The sequence below is a fragment of the Pleurotus ostreatus genome (assembly GCF_014466165.1).
Source record: "Pleurotus ostreatus strain PC9 chromosome Unknown scaffold_7, whole genome shotgun sequence".
In the NCBI taxonomy this organism is placed as follows: Eukaryota; Fungi; Basidiomycota; class Agaricomycetes; order Agaricales; family Pleurotaceae; genus Pleurotus; species Pleurotus ostreatus.
Genome location: NW_023503162.1, coordinates 1,819,714 through 1,834,386, shown reverse-complemented (window position 1 = coordinate 1,834,386; position 14,673 = coordinate 1,819,714). Strand labels below are relative to the sequence as shown.

The following is a 14,673-nucleotide window of genomic DNA, read 5'->3' as shown; positions in this document are numbered from 1 at the left end:
CGATGTTGATATCAGTACGCACGCATTGTCTCGGCGGCTTGATATCACTGGGCTGTCGAGCGCTTCGTCCCGCCTACAAGGCAAGCCACACTTCATCTACTTGCGTGCCTGCCTGTCAGGCAGTCGACTCCCACTACGCATTTCCATGACACCGGCGCAAGGACTATTCGCCTCGAGCGTCTGACGTCCAGCAAGTCTGGCAAGTCGTGCTCATCCTGCCCTGCGGCCGACTACACTCGTCAGCGTCGTGGGGATGCATGCAAAATACGACGTAGTCAACATCCATTACTGTGGTCGTAGGCAACGGATTCGCATCCGCAAAGGCTGAGTTTCAGTGGAATATATCCCAGCTGATGTTCTCAACGAGCACGAACCTTGGCGGAATATCAAACTTCAACAGACTCCGTCGCATACCTGCGAAAGGATGAGACGCAGCATGAATACTATCTTACATCAAGGATGCACTAAAAATACATCGGGACGACGTACTAAAAATACAAGGGTTGTTCGTCACTATTTTGGCGAACCATCATCTACAAACACGCGGCGGCGGTCAACCCCCTCAGGCCCACGTTCTTCGGCATTTCTTTCGCAAATACGGCAATGCCCCCATCCTGACATGCATGTGGCTCCATGGCCTCAAGCTCTTATCAAATGTACAGTGAGGCACAAGATAGAATAATCAAAGGTGCGTAAGATATATATACAAGCTGGGAATAGATACATGATCATCTGACTGCGTCTTTTCGTTAACTCATTTCTAAGATTCCTCATGCACCAGCGCCGTTCATAACGGTGGGTTTCGTCTTCTGCAAGTGGCTGATGGTCTCATCAGACAAACCAAGATGAGCCTTAACCAAGTCCGGAGGAGTGAGGGCGAGCCACTGGTAGAGGGTTTCAGTGAGAATTTATCGGATCATGCAGACTGTCACTGACCTGGTTCAAGCTGATATCCTCGAATCGGTCTGAAATAAAAGGTTAGCCGAGATGCAGACTCGGAACGGGGCATGAATTTACCAGAGCGGAATATCTCAAGGAAGCGGACCGTAGTGTTGCCGACATTCTCGACGTAATGGCCTGCAAGACTGTTAGTAGGGCTAGGCTTGCAGTGCGACCTGCTTACCCATGGTAGCAGGGACGTATCCTGAAAGGGCAAAAATCAGTCGCCTTATCATTTATTTATCCTGGGTGCAACGAGACTAACCGATGTCACCGGGCTGGTAGTTGAACGTTCTAGCGGTACCCTGGGATGCGAAGATAGTCACGCGGGCCTCGCCCTCGCTTGAAGTACGTGAGTCTCTGGGACAAACTATGCGAAGGCGGGAGACCTACATGAAGAAACTCCATTCATCTTGGGTCGGGTGCCACTAAGGACGGATGAGCGACGGAAAGGCGTCTACTGCTATGTTTACTTACGTGGAGCTCACTACGAGGTTTGAATGAGTCAAGATGTCGTCACCAAAGAAGGGTAAGACTGACCGAATAGCACCAGGCTCGACAGTGACCTCAGCCATAGCAATAGTCTTCGAGACCTTGAACGTAGACGAGTCGACTACCTTGACGGTTCCGCCGGCCAGTTGGGTAGCATTGACCTTCGAGAGGGCAAACGAGAATGGGTCCGGGACGCTGCCTTGTGGGCTCGTAGGTGCCAAGGCATCGTCTGGAGGTGGGGCTATTGTCGTTGGTTGAGCTACTACCTGGTGTGAATACGCGAGACGGCGATCTTACCACTCGGGAAGATGTACAATTCTTGCGCCGGAATGTGCGCGAAGGACGTAATGGGCTCTTGGAAGTTTCGTGATATCACTGGTAGACATCAAAGCCGTAAGATAAGACACCATAGAGAAAATAGCAACACTCTCACCTTCGGCGGGGACATGTGCAAGCCAGTCCGTTAGCTAGCATGAGAACAATAAGGGGTGTGACTGATGATTGCAAGGATAGATATTACCAGGAAGGTCGAATCTTCACTAAAGTTCCCATCATCAAAGACCTGGTCGGTATTTTTGATCAGTTGCCTTTATTTTTAGATGGAGCTCCGTCGCTCACAAGAATAAATTCAGAGCCTTCGGGGTCGTCAGCCGTGGCCTGGAGTGAATGCGGGATGCCGGGAGGGAAGTACCAGAGGTCACCAGCTTGCTTGAATTGACATGAGTCGTGATAGTATGATACAGTGGGATTCCAACAAGGGACGTACCACTGTAGATATGAAGTTGCGCCCCTGCGGGTCTACTGCGGTAACTTGCGTTGATCCCTGGCAATCGGGGTCAGAATAAGAGGAGACTGTGTTACATACGATCTTACTTTCAAGACATAGGCCCACTTTCATTCTATTAGTTTCAGTGATAACGTCGAGTAAGTTTATTTACTAACCTCGGCGGTTTTGTGCCAATGCAGCTCTCTAGAAAAAATATTAGTTTCAAGTCCCAGCACATTGTTGGTCAAATGTACCGAATGGCGCCCGCTTCCAAACGCATGTTGACGCTGGCCATTTCTAGAAAAAGGATGCATCAACATAGAGTCGTGCGTGCAAACTATGAAAATATTCACGAGTAGCAATGGGCATCACACCGACTGTGAAATGCAAGATGAGGTGAAAACTGCATACAAGGGCAAACGACGACTGACTGTTCTCTTGACGAGCCCACCCGCCAGTTTGGAGGCGATTGTGACTCATACTGAAGGGCCACTTCGCATTGGGCCTAGTGGATGGATCAGAGCACCGCCTGAAATATGTAATAGATTTCGGCTTACATGCTTCCAGAATCGGTAGAGGGAGGTGCGAAGAAGTCAGGGTTCTGTTGGGCGATTTCATTGTTCGTGGGTCCTAAGAGTGGAGCTCCAAGGGTCCCGCGCTCGGGCTGCCATTGGTCGTTGGCCTCGTCTCCAACAGGCCACACGGGGAGATTGGGATCTAAATCGATGAAGGGGACTGTTGCAGTGGCGTCAACGGCAGACGATGTCGGTGTAGCGCCGGAATCGGATGACAGGACAACGCTCGAAACAGGGCTAACAGCTACCGACGAAACAGCAGACGCGATGGCGGAGGAGGCCGAAACCGCGGCGGAGGAAGCTGAAACTGCAACAGAAGAGGCTGGAGCAGGTGCAGATGCAACCGACGAACTTGGGGCAGGAGCTCCGAGGACGCCTGAAGCCAAGAATACGGAGCAGAGGCAAAAAGTAATGCTGATCATCGTAGAAGACTAGAGGGGCTTTGTCCACTGGTGAGAGTAGGATGCGGGATGCCCTTTTTATAGATGGAGGATGCCTTCGGGTAACTCATAGGTATGAAGTGTTGCAATGTAGCAATGTGGTCACGAGAATCCACGCTTTACTTGGTCCGCCGAACCGACGTATAGAAGCTTCGAAATCGGAGAAACGGCATATGGTAGAATCGCATCTACGAATACGGAAACATGATACCTTGGAGGCATAGTCAAGTATGCTGCGGGTGGTGTAGGAAGAGTCATCCGACTTGTCGCTACTGATGAACCTTGTGGAGACATGGTGTATCGGAGAAGAACGGTGCAATAGCTTGCAAAAACAGACAATACAAAGTTGCTCCCGAAACATGGCGAATCGTGGCGGAATGAAAGGCCGTGGCAAGCACCTGACAAGTGATCCTGGTGATCCCATGAGGGCATCGCAGCATTCTTTGCATACTCGGACGGATAACAGGATATGCCCTTTGAGGAGGACAGTTTGTTAGCGCGCCACCAAAAATAAAATCGTCAGTATGGGGAAGAGTCCATAGATATCGAGAAGCACGCACATCCCCTGCCGATGCTGATGACACGGCATGCAAGTCGCGGCCGACTCTAACAATAGATAGGTGACCGCAATTGAATTCGACCAGGTTGGTTCGTTCAGGTTCGCATAATACGTGTGTTGGACAAGTATGGCACTGTCAGTGCCTATCTACGTCCTTCGACCTGGCAGTTCTTCTTCTCAAGAACATGCCGAGATTAAGGAACCATGCTGAACTCCAGCGGCGCCGTAGATGAGAGGCAGTGGCTTGTCCTCTTCTTCTACCCAAGCAATTTCAGCGGGATGTCGCCGATTTCCATGACTTGCGGAGCTTCGTCGCAGCGCAGTGACGTCCGAGCTGGCAACAACATCGAATCAAATCTACATCAGAATTCCGCCAGCTCATGTTAGATCCATTAGGGCGTCAATGAGAAGCTGGAGCCCTCATAGATTGCATGAGTCATACATCATGGGTACCTTTGGCTAAAAGCAATGGGTATTATTCACATCAGCGAAAAGGCAGAGAGGTTTGCTTATGGAGAAAATTGAGCATGTACATACCTTTAAATGTCTGCGGGAAGCATTGCCTCGATTTTTGTTGTGGGAGTGCTGGGGAGGGAGGCTACAAGCGCCGGCCTCGATTCGCCGCTTGAATAGCCATTCCGTTCAGTCCTAATGAGGAGATCAGATCGTTCTATCCTGACAGGAACCGGTCGGCAGATTTTTGGACAGATGGGACTTGGGCGATGTATAAATACATCCATCTAATAAAGGGCAGTTCCAATAATAGCAAACCGGAAACGTACAGTAGCACCATGCCGATAGGCAAAGTCGTGCACTCTGACCAATAGCGCCGCGACGATTGGCCAACTTCAACCGTAAATATGATGCTGCCACGCGGGGCAAAGTTTTCCTTTGCGTAGTTTCTGCGAGATGAGCGTGGTGGACTCCACAAAGTCCTAAGAATATCGCATATTTGTGAATTATTACCGGGTAAGAGATGCGTGCCCTCGGACAACATAAAGCCGACAAATTGCTTCCTGCTCATTGGTTGGAATATTGTCGATGCAATGAACTAAATATGAGACATTCGGTTGGCAGGGCACAGTGAGATTGCCAGCAGGATGGTGGAACATACCTGATTCTCTTCTCTTCAACAGGGCATAACACGCACACATCTACGTCGTTCCAACAACTCGATAAGCTGGCTAACATTCACAAACCAGCTAAACCCTTTCACGGAACCCTTACCCCCCTGAACAACAGGATACTTCATCCGACGGACAAGGGATTTGTAAGGTAGGCCTTGAAGATGGAGGTGAAGATGTTGAACAGAATTGAAAGGCGGTATGTGGAACCCCAGTCTGGGTTTCTGTTTAGAACCCCTCATTACCACATGGGTCGGAGAGAACACCGAGCTTACTTGCGCTGATGAGGCGGCACATCTAGACTATCAAGAATGTTATGCCCGATTCTCTCCATTGACTTCACTGTAAAGAAGTCGAGTCAGACAGCGCCCGGCGGAAAAACACTATCGCCTTCACCCAAGTCTACATCAGCTGTGCTGAGACTCTGAACACTGTCTGCGCACAGTAAATATGAGATATGGCATAGCTCCTCAAGTGGCGCGATGCATACCAATATGCGTTTTTGTGATCAATTGGATGTGGTGTACTGACGATGGATTGCGGTCGCGGAATGCAACAAAAATATCGTCCTTGAGAGATCACGCCATCCGGTTCATCATCATCAGTATGTTTTGGGTAACAGAAAGTGATGAGTCTGATGCCACATACCTCATGAACAATGTCGAATCCCGGACTAACGGAGACATCACAGAACCTACATGACTCCTTTATCTTGGTCCCTTTGGTCGGTTTCTGGGTGTGATCTCTTGATCTCACAACATGGTGCAAGCGCTGCAGCGAGGTGAACATGAACATGAACGAACCGGGTGGGAAATCAGACCAACGCCGTCAACAAGCGCAAGCAAAGTGCTACACGTGATCAATCGCGATACGTTGGTGGCGCTTAACTAGGCCTTGTTCCTAGTACTTCACGGTTATGGTGGGAGAGGTAAAATCAGAATGTCCTCACATCTCCAGCATTGTAGGCGACACAGGTCCGAATTCCCAGATCCAAGCTATTGAAACATACAAGACTGCTATCACTTGGAACTTGGAGCGTGCACACAAGGTCACTGAATCTGCCAAACGTCGAAAGGTCAGCCTGGGCACTGCGACCTGAGATACCACAAATTAAATCAATAATAGATCGCCGTCCCTACATGTGGTACTTGCGAGCTGTCGCTTCCACGACCGTTCGTGTGCTTGCATTGTTCGTTTACGGGATGCTGGTTCGGCGGTCATATCACGGCGCATCTCGCAGAAACTGGACACCTCTTATGTTAGTCCTGGGTCATCGTAGACCAATTGGGAGGCACCATGACTTAATTCTCTATCAATAGGTGCAGACGCGAAGACTGGGGCGGTGTTTTGTTCTGCTTGCAACAACTTCGTCTATGATCCGAGGCTGGATGCTATACATGTCTCGACTACAGTGAGTGTAGCTGAGCGACAAGCAAAATATCAAGGTAATACTCTGTTTACCCATTGTGGTTAGCTACTTACATCTCGTGAAGTTGCCAAAAAGCTTCGAGAGCCATACCGATCGTGGATACCAGATGCAAAGGATGCAGCCGCGTTGGCAAACGCGGAACCCATTTCGTGTCAAGGTAGATGATTTGTTCCTTCTGAACCTTGCTTTTTTACCTACCTATCACAGGACGACGAGGCCTTCTAAACCTCGGCCAAACATGTTTCCTTAACGCCGTCCTTCAGTGTTTCGCGCACAATCCCCTGCTGCGAAACTTCTTTCTGAGCGATAAACATAATTGGAAGCTGTGTAAAGCAAAGAACTGTACCTGCTGTGAGATGGACAAGTTCTTTACAGAGGTAGGTTCCCACAGCTCAACAGGAAAGCTGTTAGGGCCAATTGTTTTTAGATTCACTCAACAGACACGACTCCTTACGGCCCTACAAGTTTCCTGGCGACGACGTGGCGGACCTCACCTGAGCTGGCCGGTTACGCTCAGCGTGATGCCCATGAATTCTTCATTTCGGCCCTCAACCAGATTCACTCTACTTCTCGTGGCTCAACGAATGTCTCCTGCAACTGCATCATCCACTCAACTTTTGCAGGACAACTGCAGAGCGACGTGAGATGTGAGCGGTGTGGCAACGTTACAAGTACGATCGACCCAATGCTTGATATCAGCTTGGAGTTGAAGCGTAAAGGCAACGAGACTATTGCGGACAATACACTGGCTGCTTGCCTCCGGAGGTAAATTATAGTTTTCGCAGATGATCGTTCTTCCTGGGCGCCACACCCGAGATTGACCGCGAATTTGCTAGATATACGCAACCAGAGAAGCTGGGACCCAAAGAATACAGTTGCGACAAATGCGGAAAGGCCGGCCAGGTATGTGCTCTTCAGGTGGTTCACCCGTTCGATCATGAGACTTGATCAATAGTCTAGGAAGCAAGCAAAAGGATGAGCATACGGAAGCTCCCCCCTGTCCTGAGTTTCCAGCTCAAAGTGCGCATATGGCTGCTCAGCATGACGTGTCAAACTAATTTTAAGCTGATAGCGGTTTGAACACAAGTCAACTGACAAGACCTCGGCCCGCAAGATTGATACACCCATTAAGTTCACTGCGACGCTTAACATGGCTCCCTACACCACAGTCACAATGACAGAGAAGGAGAAGGAGAACCATACCCCATTGGTTTCGTGAGTGAATAATTAAATCTCCTTATAAACGATCAGAAAGCCATTTAACGGCTTCCAGTTCCGCCGGACCTGATATTATGTACGATTACGACCTGTTTGCTGTCATCAATCACGAAGGCCAGATAGATAACGGGCATTACACGAGCTACGCTCGATACTTGGACGAGGTGCGGCATTGATTGGATTTCATTTGGGGCGATGCATTTATTTTTGGATGCAGTGGTACCGGTTCGACGATGATAAGTAAGGAATCTCCCTCGTAGCCCGCACTGTTCTCATGCTCTCCACATTACCCCAGAGTTACCGCCTCAAGCTTAGGTGCCTGCCTAAACTCAGCCGCTTACATGTGTTTCTACGTGAAGAGACATCTTGATTATAAGCCCTTCACCATCCCTACATACGTTCTATCAAGAGAAACAGAGGCCGTTAAAGAGAAACAGATGGAAATGGAGAAAGAAGCCGCAAGAATGAAGGAGGTGGAAGACGCACTACTGGCGACAGTATGATACATGGCTTTCAGAAATTACACGTTCACTCGAAGAAGAGGGGGGATGTTTGGATACACTTCGGAATAGCTAGAGAAACATGAAGACAGAAGATTAATACTACACCAGAAAGACAATCAAGATGGTCCGAATGCGAAATATAGGTAAGCGAAAATGATAGAAAATCCGTCCGGGCAATCATCTAGGGAATGATATCGTTTAACTCTCCCTCCTCCACTCTAATTTCAACAACTTCGACCTCGTATTCATTCAAAGCGGAGTAGGTGGAGGATGCGGAGGTGGAGATAAACCCCGTGGCATTAGGTGGAGAAGTAGAGGCAACGTCTAGAGGTTTCAATGATGAAAGACAATGGGAGATGTAGATTAGTGATTGGAGTATTGAAGCAAGGGGGAAGACTGACATCGGTCCTTGATGTAGGGTGGAATGAAGAGGTCCTGAGCAATAAGGGTGATCAATCAGACACGAGAGATCGTCGCAGCACAGTGCTTACTTGGTTCCAAACGAAGCCCTGGCTCTTCTGAATAGTCAAGATAGGACGCAGCGTGATTACCTGCTGACGCTGTCTCTTGGGGTGGTGGTGCCTTCGAACGGGAGAACATTCGGCATTGACTGCACGCTGCTTTCCTTTGGCATCCTTCTGCGCTACGGCCAGCTTTCTCGCAACCTCATCCCCTTCCTCGTCCATGTCCATACTGTCGATGTCATGGCCTGCATCGTCCCGGCGCACCGTCTGACTTTGGTCCTCTTCCGAGTCACTACTGTGGTCCACAGCGACGCCTCGCCCGTAGTCTTCCTCATCCTCGGAACAAGACTCCGAAGCACTGTCGCTGTACCCATCCTCCTCGTATGGAATCTGCTCATAGCAGGCCCACGTGGGGGGCGAGGATGCTCGGCCGATGGTGCGACGGCGGGGGTGATACAAGGACGCCGTGTTGTTCATTGTGCTACTAGATAGTGTCAGACTTTGGAAGATGCTTGGGGCTCAGAGTCGCGACCAGGTCGATGGTGGTGGTTTGAGGTCAAGAAGCGATGGCACTGCTCTTCGTGGAGGAGGTGAGGACTGTGACAGTGTGATGGTGACTCATACTCCCGATTAGGGTTCCTTGCTGCGGGATCGATGTCAAAATCAAATCGATAATTTCGACAAGTCAAACACCAGGCAGTCATGGCAGGCAGTAAATATGCCTATGTCAGGAATTTCGAGCTTCCAGACCCTCTTCTGCCTGGTACCTTTCTCGTCTTTCGATTAGACGGCCATTCTTTCCATCGGTACGGTCCACGTTGCTTGAATACTACCGCGCCGACATCCAAGTGAATTCTGAACTAGATTTTCGACAGAGCACCAATTTACGAAGCCAAATGATGTGCAAGCACTCATGCTCATGGACCACGCTGCTCGGGATGTCATGGAAGAATACAAAGACATCGTACTTGCGTTCGGCGAGTCAGATGAATACAGGTCTGATGGCACCCCTATCCTCAGTCAAGTACAATTTCCAACCCAATACCAGCTTCCTACTCCGCAAATCGACATCGTTATACAACCGTAGGGAAAGCAAAATATGTAGCACGTTAACCTCCTACTTCACCTCGTGCTATGTCTTCCACTGGAAGGAATATTTCCCCGATTCGCCGCTGCTTTATCCGCCTTCGTTCGACGGTCGAATAGTACTTTATCCAAGTTCGCGCGAGATCCGCGACTATTTCTCCTGGAGACAGGCTGACAGTGTGTACCGTCGCCATCTTAACTTCGATCCGACGGCTCATATATTATCAGCTCACATCAACAACCTGTATAACACCATATTCTGGGCCCTTGTCCAGCAAGGCGGTAAGACTACAACTGATGCCCACGCCGCCCTCCGCGTTCGTTGACTCTACTGTGCTACGGAATGAAAGAACTGACATCCAGCCAGGGCACCGTATCCAGCCAGAAGCACGAGATGCTATTTAAATCCTTCGGTGTCAACTACAATGAAATCGATGCTAGATTCCGGAAGGGCAGCATCCTGGTTCGCGACATCGAAGATGTAAGCATCTGCCGGGCGGCCCTGTCTCTATGTCGAGAAGCTGACATGCTCGCCCCAGGAACCCGCCCCACCTGAGCTTCCGGAGCCCACACCAGCTTCCTCGACGGCTGGCGATCAAAGCATTTCGGAATCTACATCGGCAGCCGAGGCATCGCATAAACCACTCAAACAGAAAAAGAACAAGGCACAACCGAAGGCGAAGACGAAGATCAATCTCCTGCATTGTGATATCATCAAGGACGAATTCTGGGATGCTCGCCCACATCTTCTCGAGTAATCGCGATCTAAATATGTATGTACGTGCCCAGCAGCCGAGGTATGTTTGTACGGTGTAGATCCATCTATGTTTGATCATGGGGGGTATTATTATTTCCGTACAGCACCGTGTGCCGATTTCCTTCGAACAGACCGCCAATCCAGACCGCCTCGAGCTATAATAATTTCCGGACAGTTCAATTGATTAGCACGGCACGCGAGATCAGGCAGCTGTGAACATGGTCTTTGCTGTATCTTGCGGCGTTAGTGATCTAAGTCCGCAAGGATGGTGCTCCGTCGTATGATCGCGGAGACGTTCATGCTGTTCCCCTGATTTGCCGTCTTGCCAAGAACGGATGGTTGTGCTCGGAAAGAGATGTATATTCGCACAGGCCCCCACAGAGAGAGAAGTACGTGGATACGTGTGGTGATGGATTGCAACCGCGAAATATGGTGGCTGAGAACGCTGAGCCAAGCGCTGGATTGAAGGCAGGCAGACACGCTTCCGTGTCTAAGAATGAGATGTACTTCATTGTTAGAGGACCGATGTAGCCCACTGTGGTGCGCCAAGCCAACCTAGATTACTTCTGACGATATGCTAATGATATCTTCCAGTCGTTGTCTAGGACGGCACTTATCTTGCTTCGCTTAAGAACCTGTACTTCGCTGGAGGCGATGCTCTTCTAAGGTTTAAATTCGCAGACATCGGGCGTTTCCTGCGGAAACTTTCCGTTACCTTGGGTGCCAAGCCAATGTTTACGTGGGTGAAAGCGAACTGCCATCTCGGAGCGGAGGAGAGCCATATATGACACGAGGAGCGTAAGATAAGTATGCCGGAGAACCCATTGGAATAGTCTTGTGTGGATCTCTGATACTATCTCGATGTAGATGGACTCGGTTTGTCTGACTTAGACCACTGACAGAGTAATAGGCGTTTTCGACCCCGCGAAGCCCATCTAGGTGAGTAGATATAAGGAGACGCGCATACGTAGGGGGCGGTCGAACTGAGTTAATACAACGAACCGCCGGCTCTTCTCGTATAGTAGTCGTGTAATCAGAGTGTGTATTGTTGTTTCTCGAAGTGAATGGTCAATCTACCATGGCTAGTTACTAGTTATCCTGCGCGCGGGTGTGAAGTGACGGTGGCACTCCCCGTGAATGTGGCGCGTGAATTACGATGCTGTTGAGCCGCGGAAAAGTTGGTGCCAGCTCATGAAATGCCAAGAACCTGCCTGGTATGCTCTTTGGAAGTGGGAAGTAAGTTGAAGCACGTGTGAGCTCGCCTTGGCGTGTCAACGACCCGAGCCCGCGGATTGAAGAACCCGACTGCGAAGAGCAGCTTTGGTAGGGGAGTACTCTTGTGATCCACGTAGTTTCCTGTAGTATCATGTCAACAGACCGCCAATACTCGAACCTAAGCCGTGACAAAGAACAACGGCCAAGCTAACTCCATTCGGCAGTGCCCAGGCATCCAAGAAAGGAAATTTGCGACGTCTGTGGGCGCGACCATCATTCCAGTCAACCGGCCCACCGGTCACCTGTCATCATATTGATTCTAGTGACCCCTCTCCATGGGATCATCATCATTGTGGGTGCACCAAACTATATACTCGAGGCCTTGAGGGTCCAAGTATAGAGATTTACTCGTCAGATTGCCCCAACGACCAGGTACAACCGATTCGTTGCCTCACCTGCCGCCGGGAGGCCCAAAATACACGAGGGCGACTCAAGATAGCAAAGGGCGCGTCGGCGTGTCGGCTTTGATGCGTCGGCTAGCCAAAATAGTGAAACGCGGAAACCTGCACCCGTACCAATCGTCGAAATTGCCTGGTTCGGGCGACTAGGATCAACAACGGCTAATGAAGTGAGAGAATTGCCATATAAGGCAGTTTCTGTGAAGCCCAAATTCCCAAGGGCTCGATCTCTCCCCTCAGAAGAGTTCCCACGGTAGGTTTCCCACAAGGGACCTGCATCTGAAGCAATCGAGCAGTTGGATTGGTTTTGAACATGGACGACCAATCCACAAAAATTACCAGCTATAGGAATTTTGAGCGGTGACTGCGCGCAAACAGTCACAACCTTTGCAATGCAGATAAAAGACGACCAGCTGCTGGTGTTGTCCCCACAAGGACCTCCATCAAAGGTTGCCAACATCCCCCATCGTCCCCTCTAACTTCCAAGACCACTTCTCCAGCGACAATCCTCCAGGAAACCAACGCCTTTTTGGCCAGTCACATATCGTCACACTTGCCATATTGCACAATCAGTTCTTCCCGTGAGCCTTCTTTTGACCGGTGTCATTCCCACATGCTAATTGAAGGCTTGATTACCCTCGATCTACGATAACTGAAACCGACTTGTATACGCCGATGCACTTATTCTGCACCTCTCCCGATCGTCCGCAACGGCGCCCCTGTGCCACTCGGAAACTAAACCTAACACGTTTACCGATGCCATGCATTTTATCATTGCGTAATATTTTCTTTTGCCTTTCACCATGCTCAGTCCGCCATGATGTCTGAAATGTACCAGAATTTCGGTCTGCCGTCCATACACTCGCTCACTCTGGCTCGCGACAACGCGTACGGCGTCCCCCGCCTCCACCATCGATCTTCCGAGGGATCGGAACCGGATTCCCCAACTGGAGGCGGTGGCTCATATACTGCTCAACCCGGTCGAAGTGTCCAGCACGTCCCGGACAGACCACTGTCGCAGACCACTCAACCGTCGTTTGTGGATTTCGATTCGCCATACATCCCCCCAAGGCCTTTCTCTCAATCACCCAGGGAGCAGCTGGGTGCCGATTATTTTGCAACGGCCCCTCCGGTATGTCTGCCTTCCATTTTCAGCTTACTTCGTGATCTGAATCTCATTTCTTAATAAAGTATCCTCCGCAAGATGGTTACAACTCAGCGAGATACTCTTACAACCAGAGCTCATCGCAAGACTTGACCAGGGCCTTCGACCCTCGCCGCGTAGGGCAACCCAGCGGTTCAGGGGATCAGAACCGCACTGGGTTAGAGTATTCCCAGTGGCGCCAAGGCCAAGGACAGGCCCGGACCCATCCCCCCATTTATCCCGGAGATGGCACAACCTTCTATGAAGGCCATACAGCATCAACGTCTCAGTCGGCCCATCGCTCGGCCACACTGCCTCCACTCCCACCACACACTGGCGTTTTCGATGCCCAACACTCTGATATATTACCGATGACATACCCTCATGGTAACCTAGAGTCGCGTTATCCTGATGCTGGCGATTATCTCCGTTCTCAGCTAAACATCGGGCCTGGCGAGCCTGTCAATCTTTGGTCCTTACCCGACCCCCCTGCTGGCCAGAAGCCTCCTCAGCCCCTACCTGTCTTGATCAAACTTGCGATTTACGGAAACCCCAGGAAAAGACTCACTCTTCAGGAGATTTACGCGGCTTTGGAACAACGATTTGAATGGTTCAGGGAGCACAAGTCCGAGAGCGCATGGAAGGTATGCCAGCACACTTTTGACGTGTGCCAAAAATTCAATGAGTGCCTGTATAGAACTCCATCCGTCACAATCTTTCTTTGAACAAGGTCTTCCGCAATACGGCACGCCCAATCACGGAACCAGGCAAGGGCAGTTACTGGGAACTCGATATCTCACAAGGTGAAGGGTACAAGCGAGAACGTAAACGCCGAAAGAAGACCGCGTCAAGTAACCAATCCACCGCTGAAGACGATGAAGGTTCAGACGAGAACGACGATGGTTCCACTAGTCCCCCAGCTACGCAAACAGACTTGAATGTAGACCCTCAACTTCGCAACGAGGGACACAGCGTCGATGGCATGAGATTACGATCAAACTCCCGAAGAACGTCACCGTATCTTTCATCATCCCCTCCGGCTCGGCAGCCTACTCTCGACGCTGGATCCTTCCATCCCCACTCGGGCTCGCCGTCGCCCGCAGGTTCCAATGCTAGTATCCCAAGTACAACAACTGGCCCATTCGCGGCGCCCCAACCACGTTTCGGCCAGTCTTCCTTTGGTCAGTCATCCGTTCACCCAAGTTTCGGACAAAGCTCGTTCGGGCACAGAGCTACCTACCCTCCGGGATACCCTCAGCAACCGACATCCACCCAATCGACCCCTCCCGTATTCGGACTTCCTTCGATGGCCGGGATGTACCCGCCGCCTGCGCCAACATCCGCGCCACCCAGTGTGTTTTGGCACGGAGGGTCTGAGCAGTTCTCTAACTTCGCGCCTGGTTCGGCGATGGGTTCAACACAAGCACAGGGGCATCGTCTAGACCGGTCGAACCCTCCTCCATTCATGCCTCAGATGGGCGGTCAGGGGAACAAGGGCGCGTAA

The 14,673-nt window shown here is 50.6% G+C and overlaps 6 protein-coding genes across 6 annotated transcripts; 3 read left to right on the top strand and 3 right to left on the bottom strand.

Moving 5' to 3' along the window:
- Positions 1-770: 770 nt before the first annotated feature.
- PC9H_009856 (uncharacterized protein) lies at positions 771-3,194 on the bottom strand (the record flags this gene model as incomplete). The annotated part of the gene is made up of 19 exons (XM_036779354.1): positions 771-884; positions 937-965; positions 1,018-1,077; positions 1,124-1,144; positions 1,205-1,281; positions 1,333-1,367; positions 1,476-1,672; positions 1,729-1,806; positions 1,865-1,898; positions 1,952-1,993; positions 2,050-2,139; positions 2,198-2,254; positions 2,305-2,322; positions 2,374-2,401; positions 2,452-2,494; positions 2,551-2,574; positions 2,629-2,702; positions 2,755-3,016; positions 3,125-3,194. The coding sequence occupies 19 exons, from the start codon at positions 3,192-3,194 to the stop codon at positions 771-773; spliced, it is 1,353 nt and encodes a 450-aa protein (XP_036628743.1).
- Positions 3,195-4,900: 1,706 nt separating this feature from the next.
- On the bottom strand, positions 4,901-5,690 carry PC9H_009855 (uncharacterized protein; the record flags this gene model as incomplete). The annotated part of the gene is made up of 5 exons (XM_036779353.1): positions 4,901-5,111; positions 5,171-5,237; positions 5,292-5,330; positions 5,386-5,464; positions 5,544-5,690. 5 exons carry the CDS (start codon positions 5,688-5,690, stop codon positions 4,901-4,903), a joined length of 543 nt encoding a protein of 180 aa, XP_036628742.1.
- Positions 5,691-5,811: 121 nt separating this feature from the next.
- On the top strand, positions 5,812-8,045 carry PC9H_009854 (uncharacterized protein; the record flags this gene model as incomplete). The annotated part of the gene is made up of 12 exons (XM_036779352.1): positions 5,812-5,970; positions 6,021-6,153; positions 6,215-6,340; positions 6,389-6,481; positions 6,532-6,701; positions 6,752-7,089; positions 7,161-7,227; positions 7,285-7,344; positions 7,397-7,539; positions 7,598-7,706; positions 7,760-7,782; positions 7,838-8,045. 12 exons carry the CDS (start codon positions 5,812-5,814, stop codon positions 8,043-8,045), a joined length of 1,629 nt encoding a protein of 542 aa, XP_036628741.1.
- A 181-nt stretch (positions 8,046-8,226) lies between these two features.
- Positions 8,227-8,986, bottom strand: PC9H_009853 (uncharacterized protein; the record flags this gene model as incomplete). The annotated part of the gene is made up of 3 exons (XM_036779351.1): positions 8,227-8,369; positions 8,447-8,480; positions 8,537-8,986. The coding sequence occupies 3 exons, from the start codon at positions 8,984-8,986 to the stop codon at positions 8,227-8,229; spliced, it is 627 nt and encodes a 208-aa protein (XP_036628740.1).
- A 225-nt stretch (positions 8,987-9,211) lies between these two features.
- THG1 (tRNA-His guanylyltransferase) lies at positions 9,212-10,353 on the top strand (the record flags this gene model as incomplete). The annotated part of the gene is made up of 6 exons (XM_036779350.1): positions 9,212-9,315; positions 9,374-9,505; positions 9,558-9,772; positions 9,824-9,912; positions 9,963-10,076; positions 10,135-10,353. The coding sequence occupies 6 exons, from the start codon at positions 9,212-9,214 to the stop codon at positions 10,351-10,353; spliced, it is 873 nt and encodes a 290-aa protein (XP_036628739.1).
- A 2,489-nt stretch (positions 10,354-12,842) lies between these two features.
- CNFKH1_2 (forkhead box protein) lies at positions 12,843-14,673 on the top strand (the record flags this gene model as incomplete). Its single annotated transcript, XM_036779349.1, has 3 exons — positions 12,843-13,157; positions 13,217-13,813; positions 13,867-14,673. The coding sequence occupies 3 exons, from the start codon at positions 12,843-12,845 to the stop codon at positions 14,671-14,673; spliced, it is 1,719 nt and encodes a 572-aa protein (XP_036628738.1).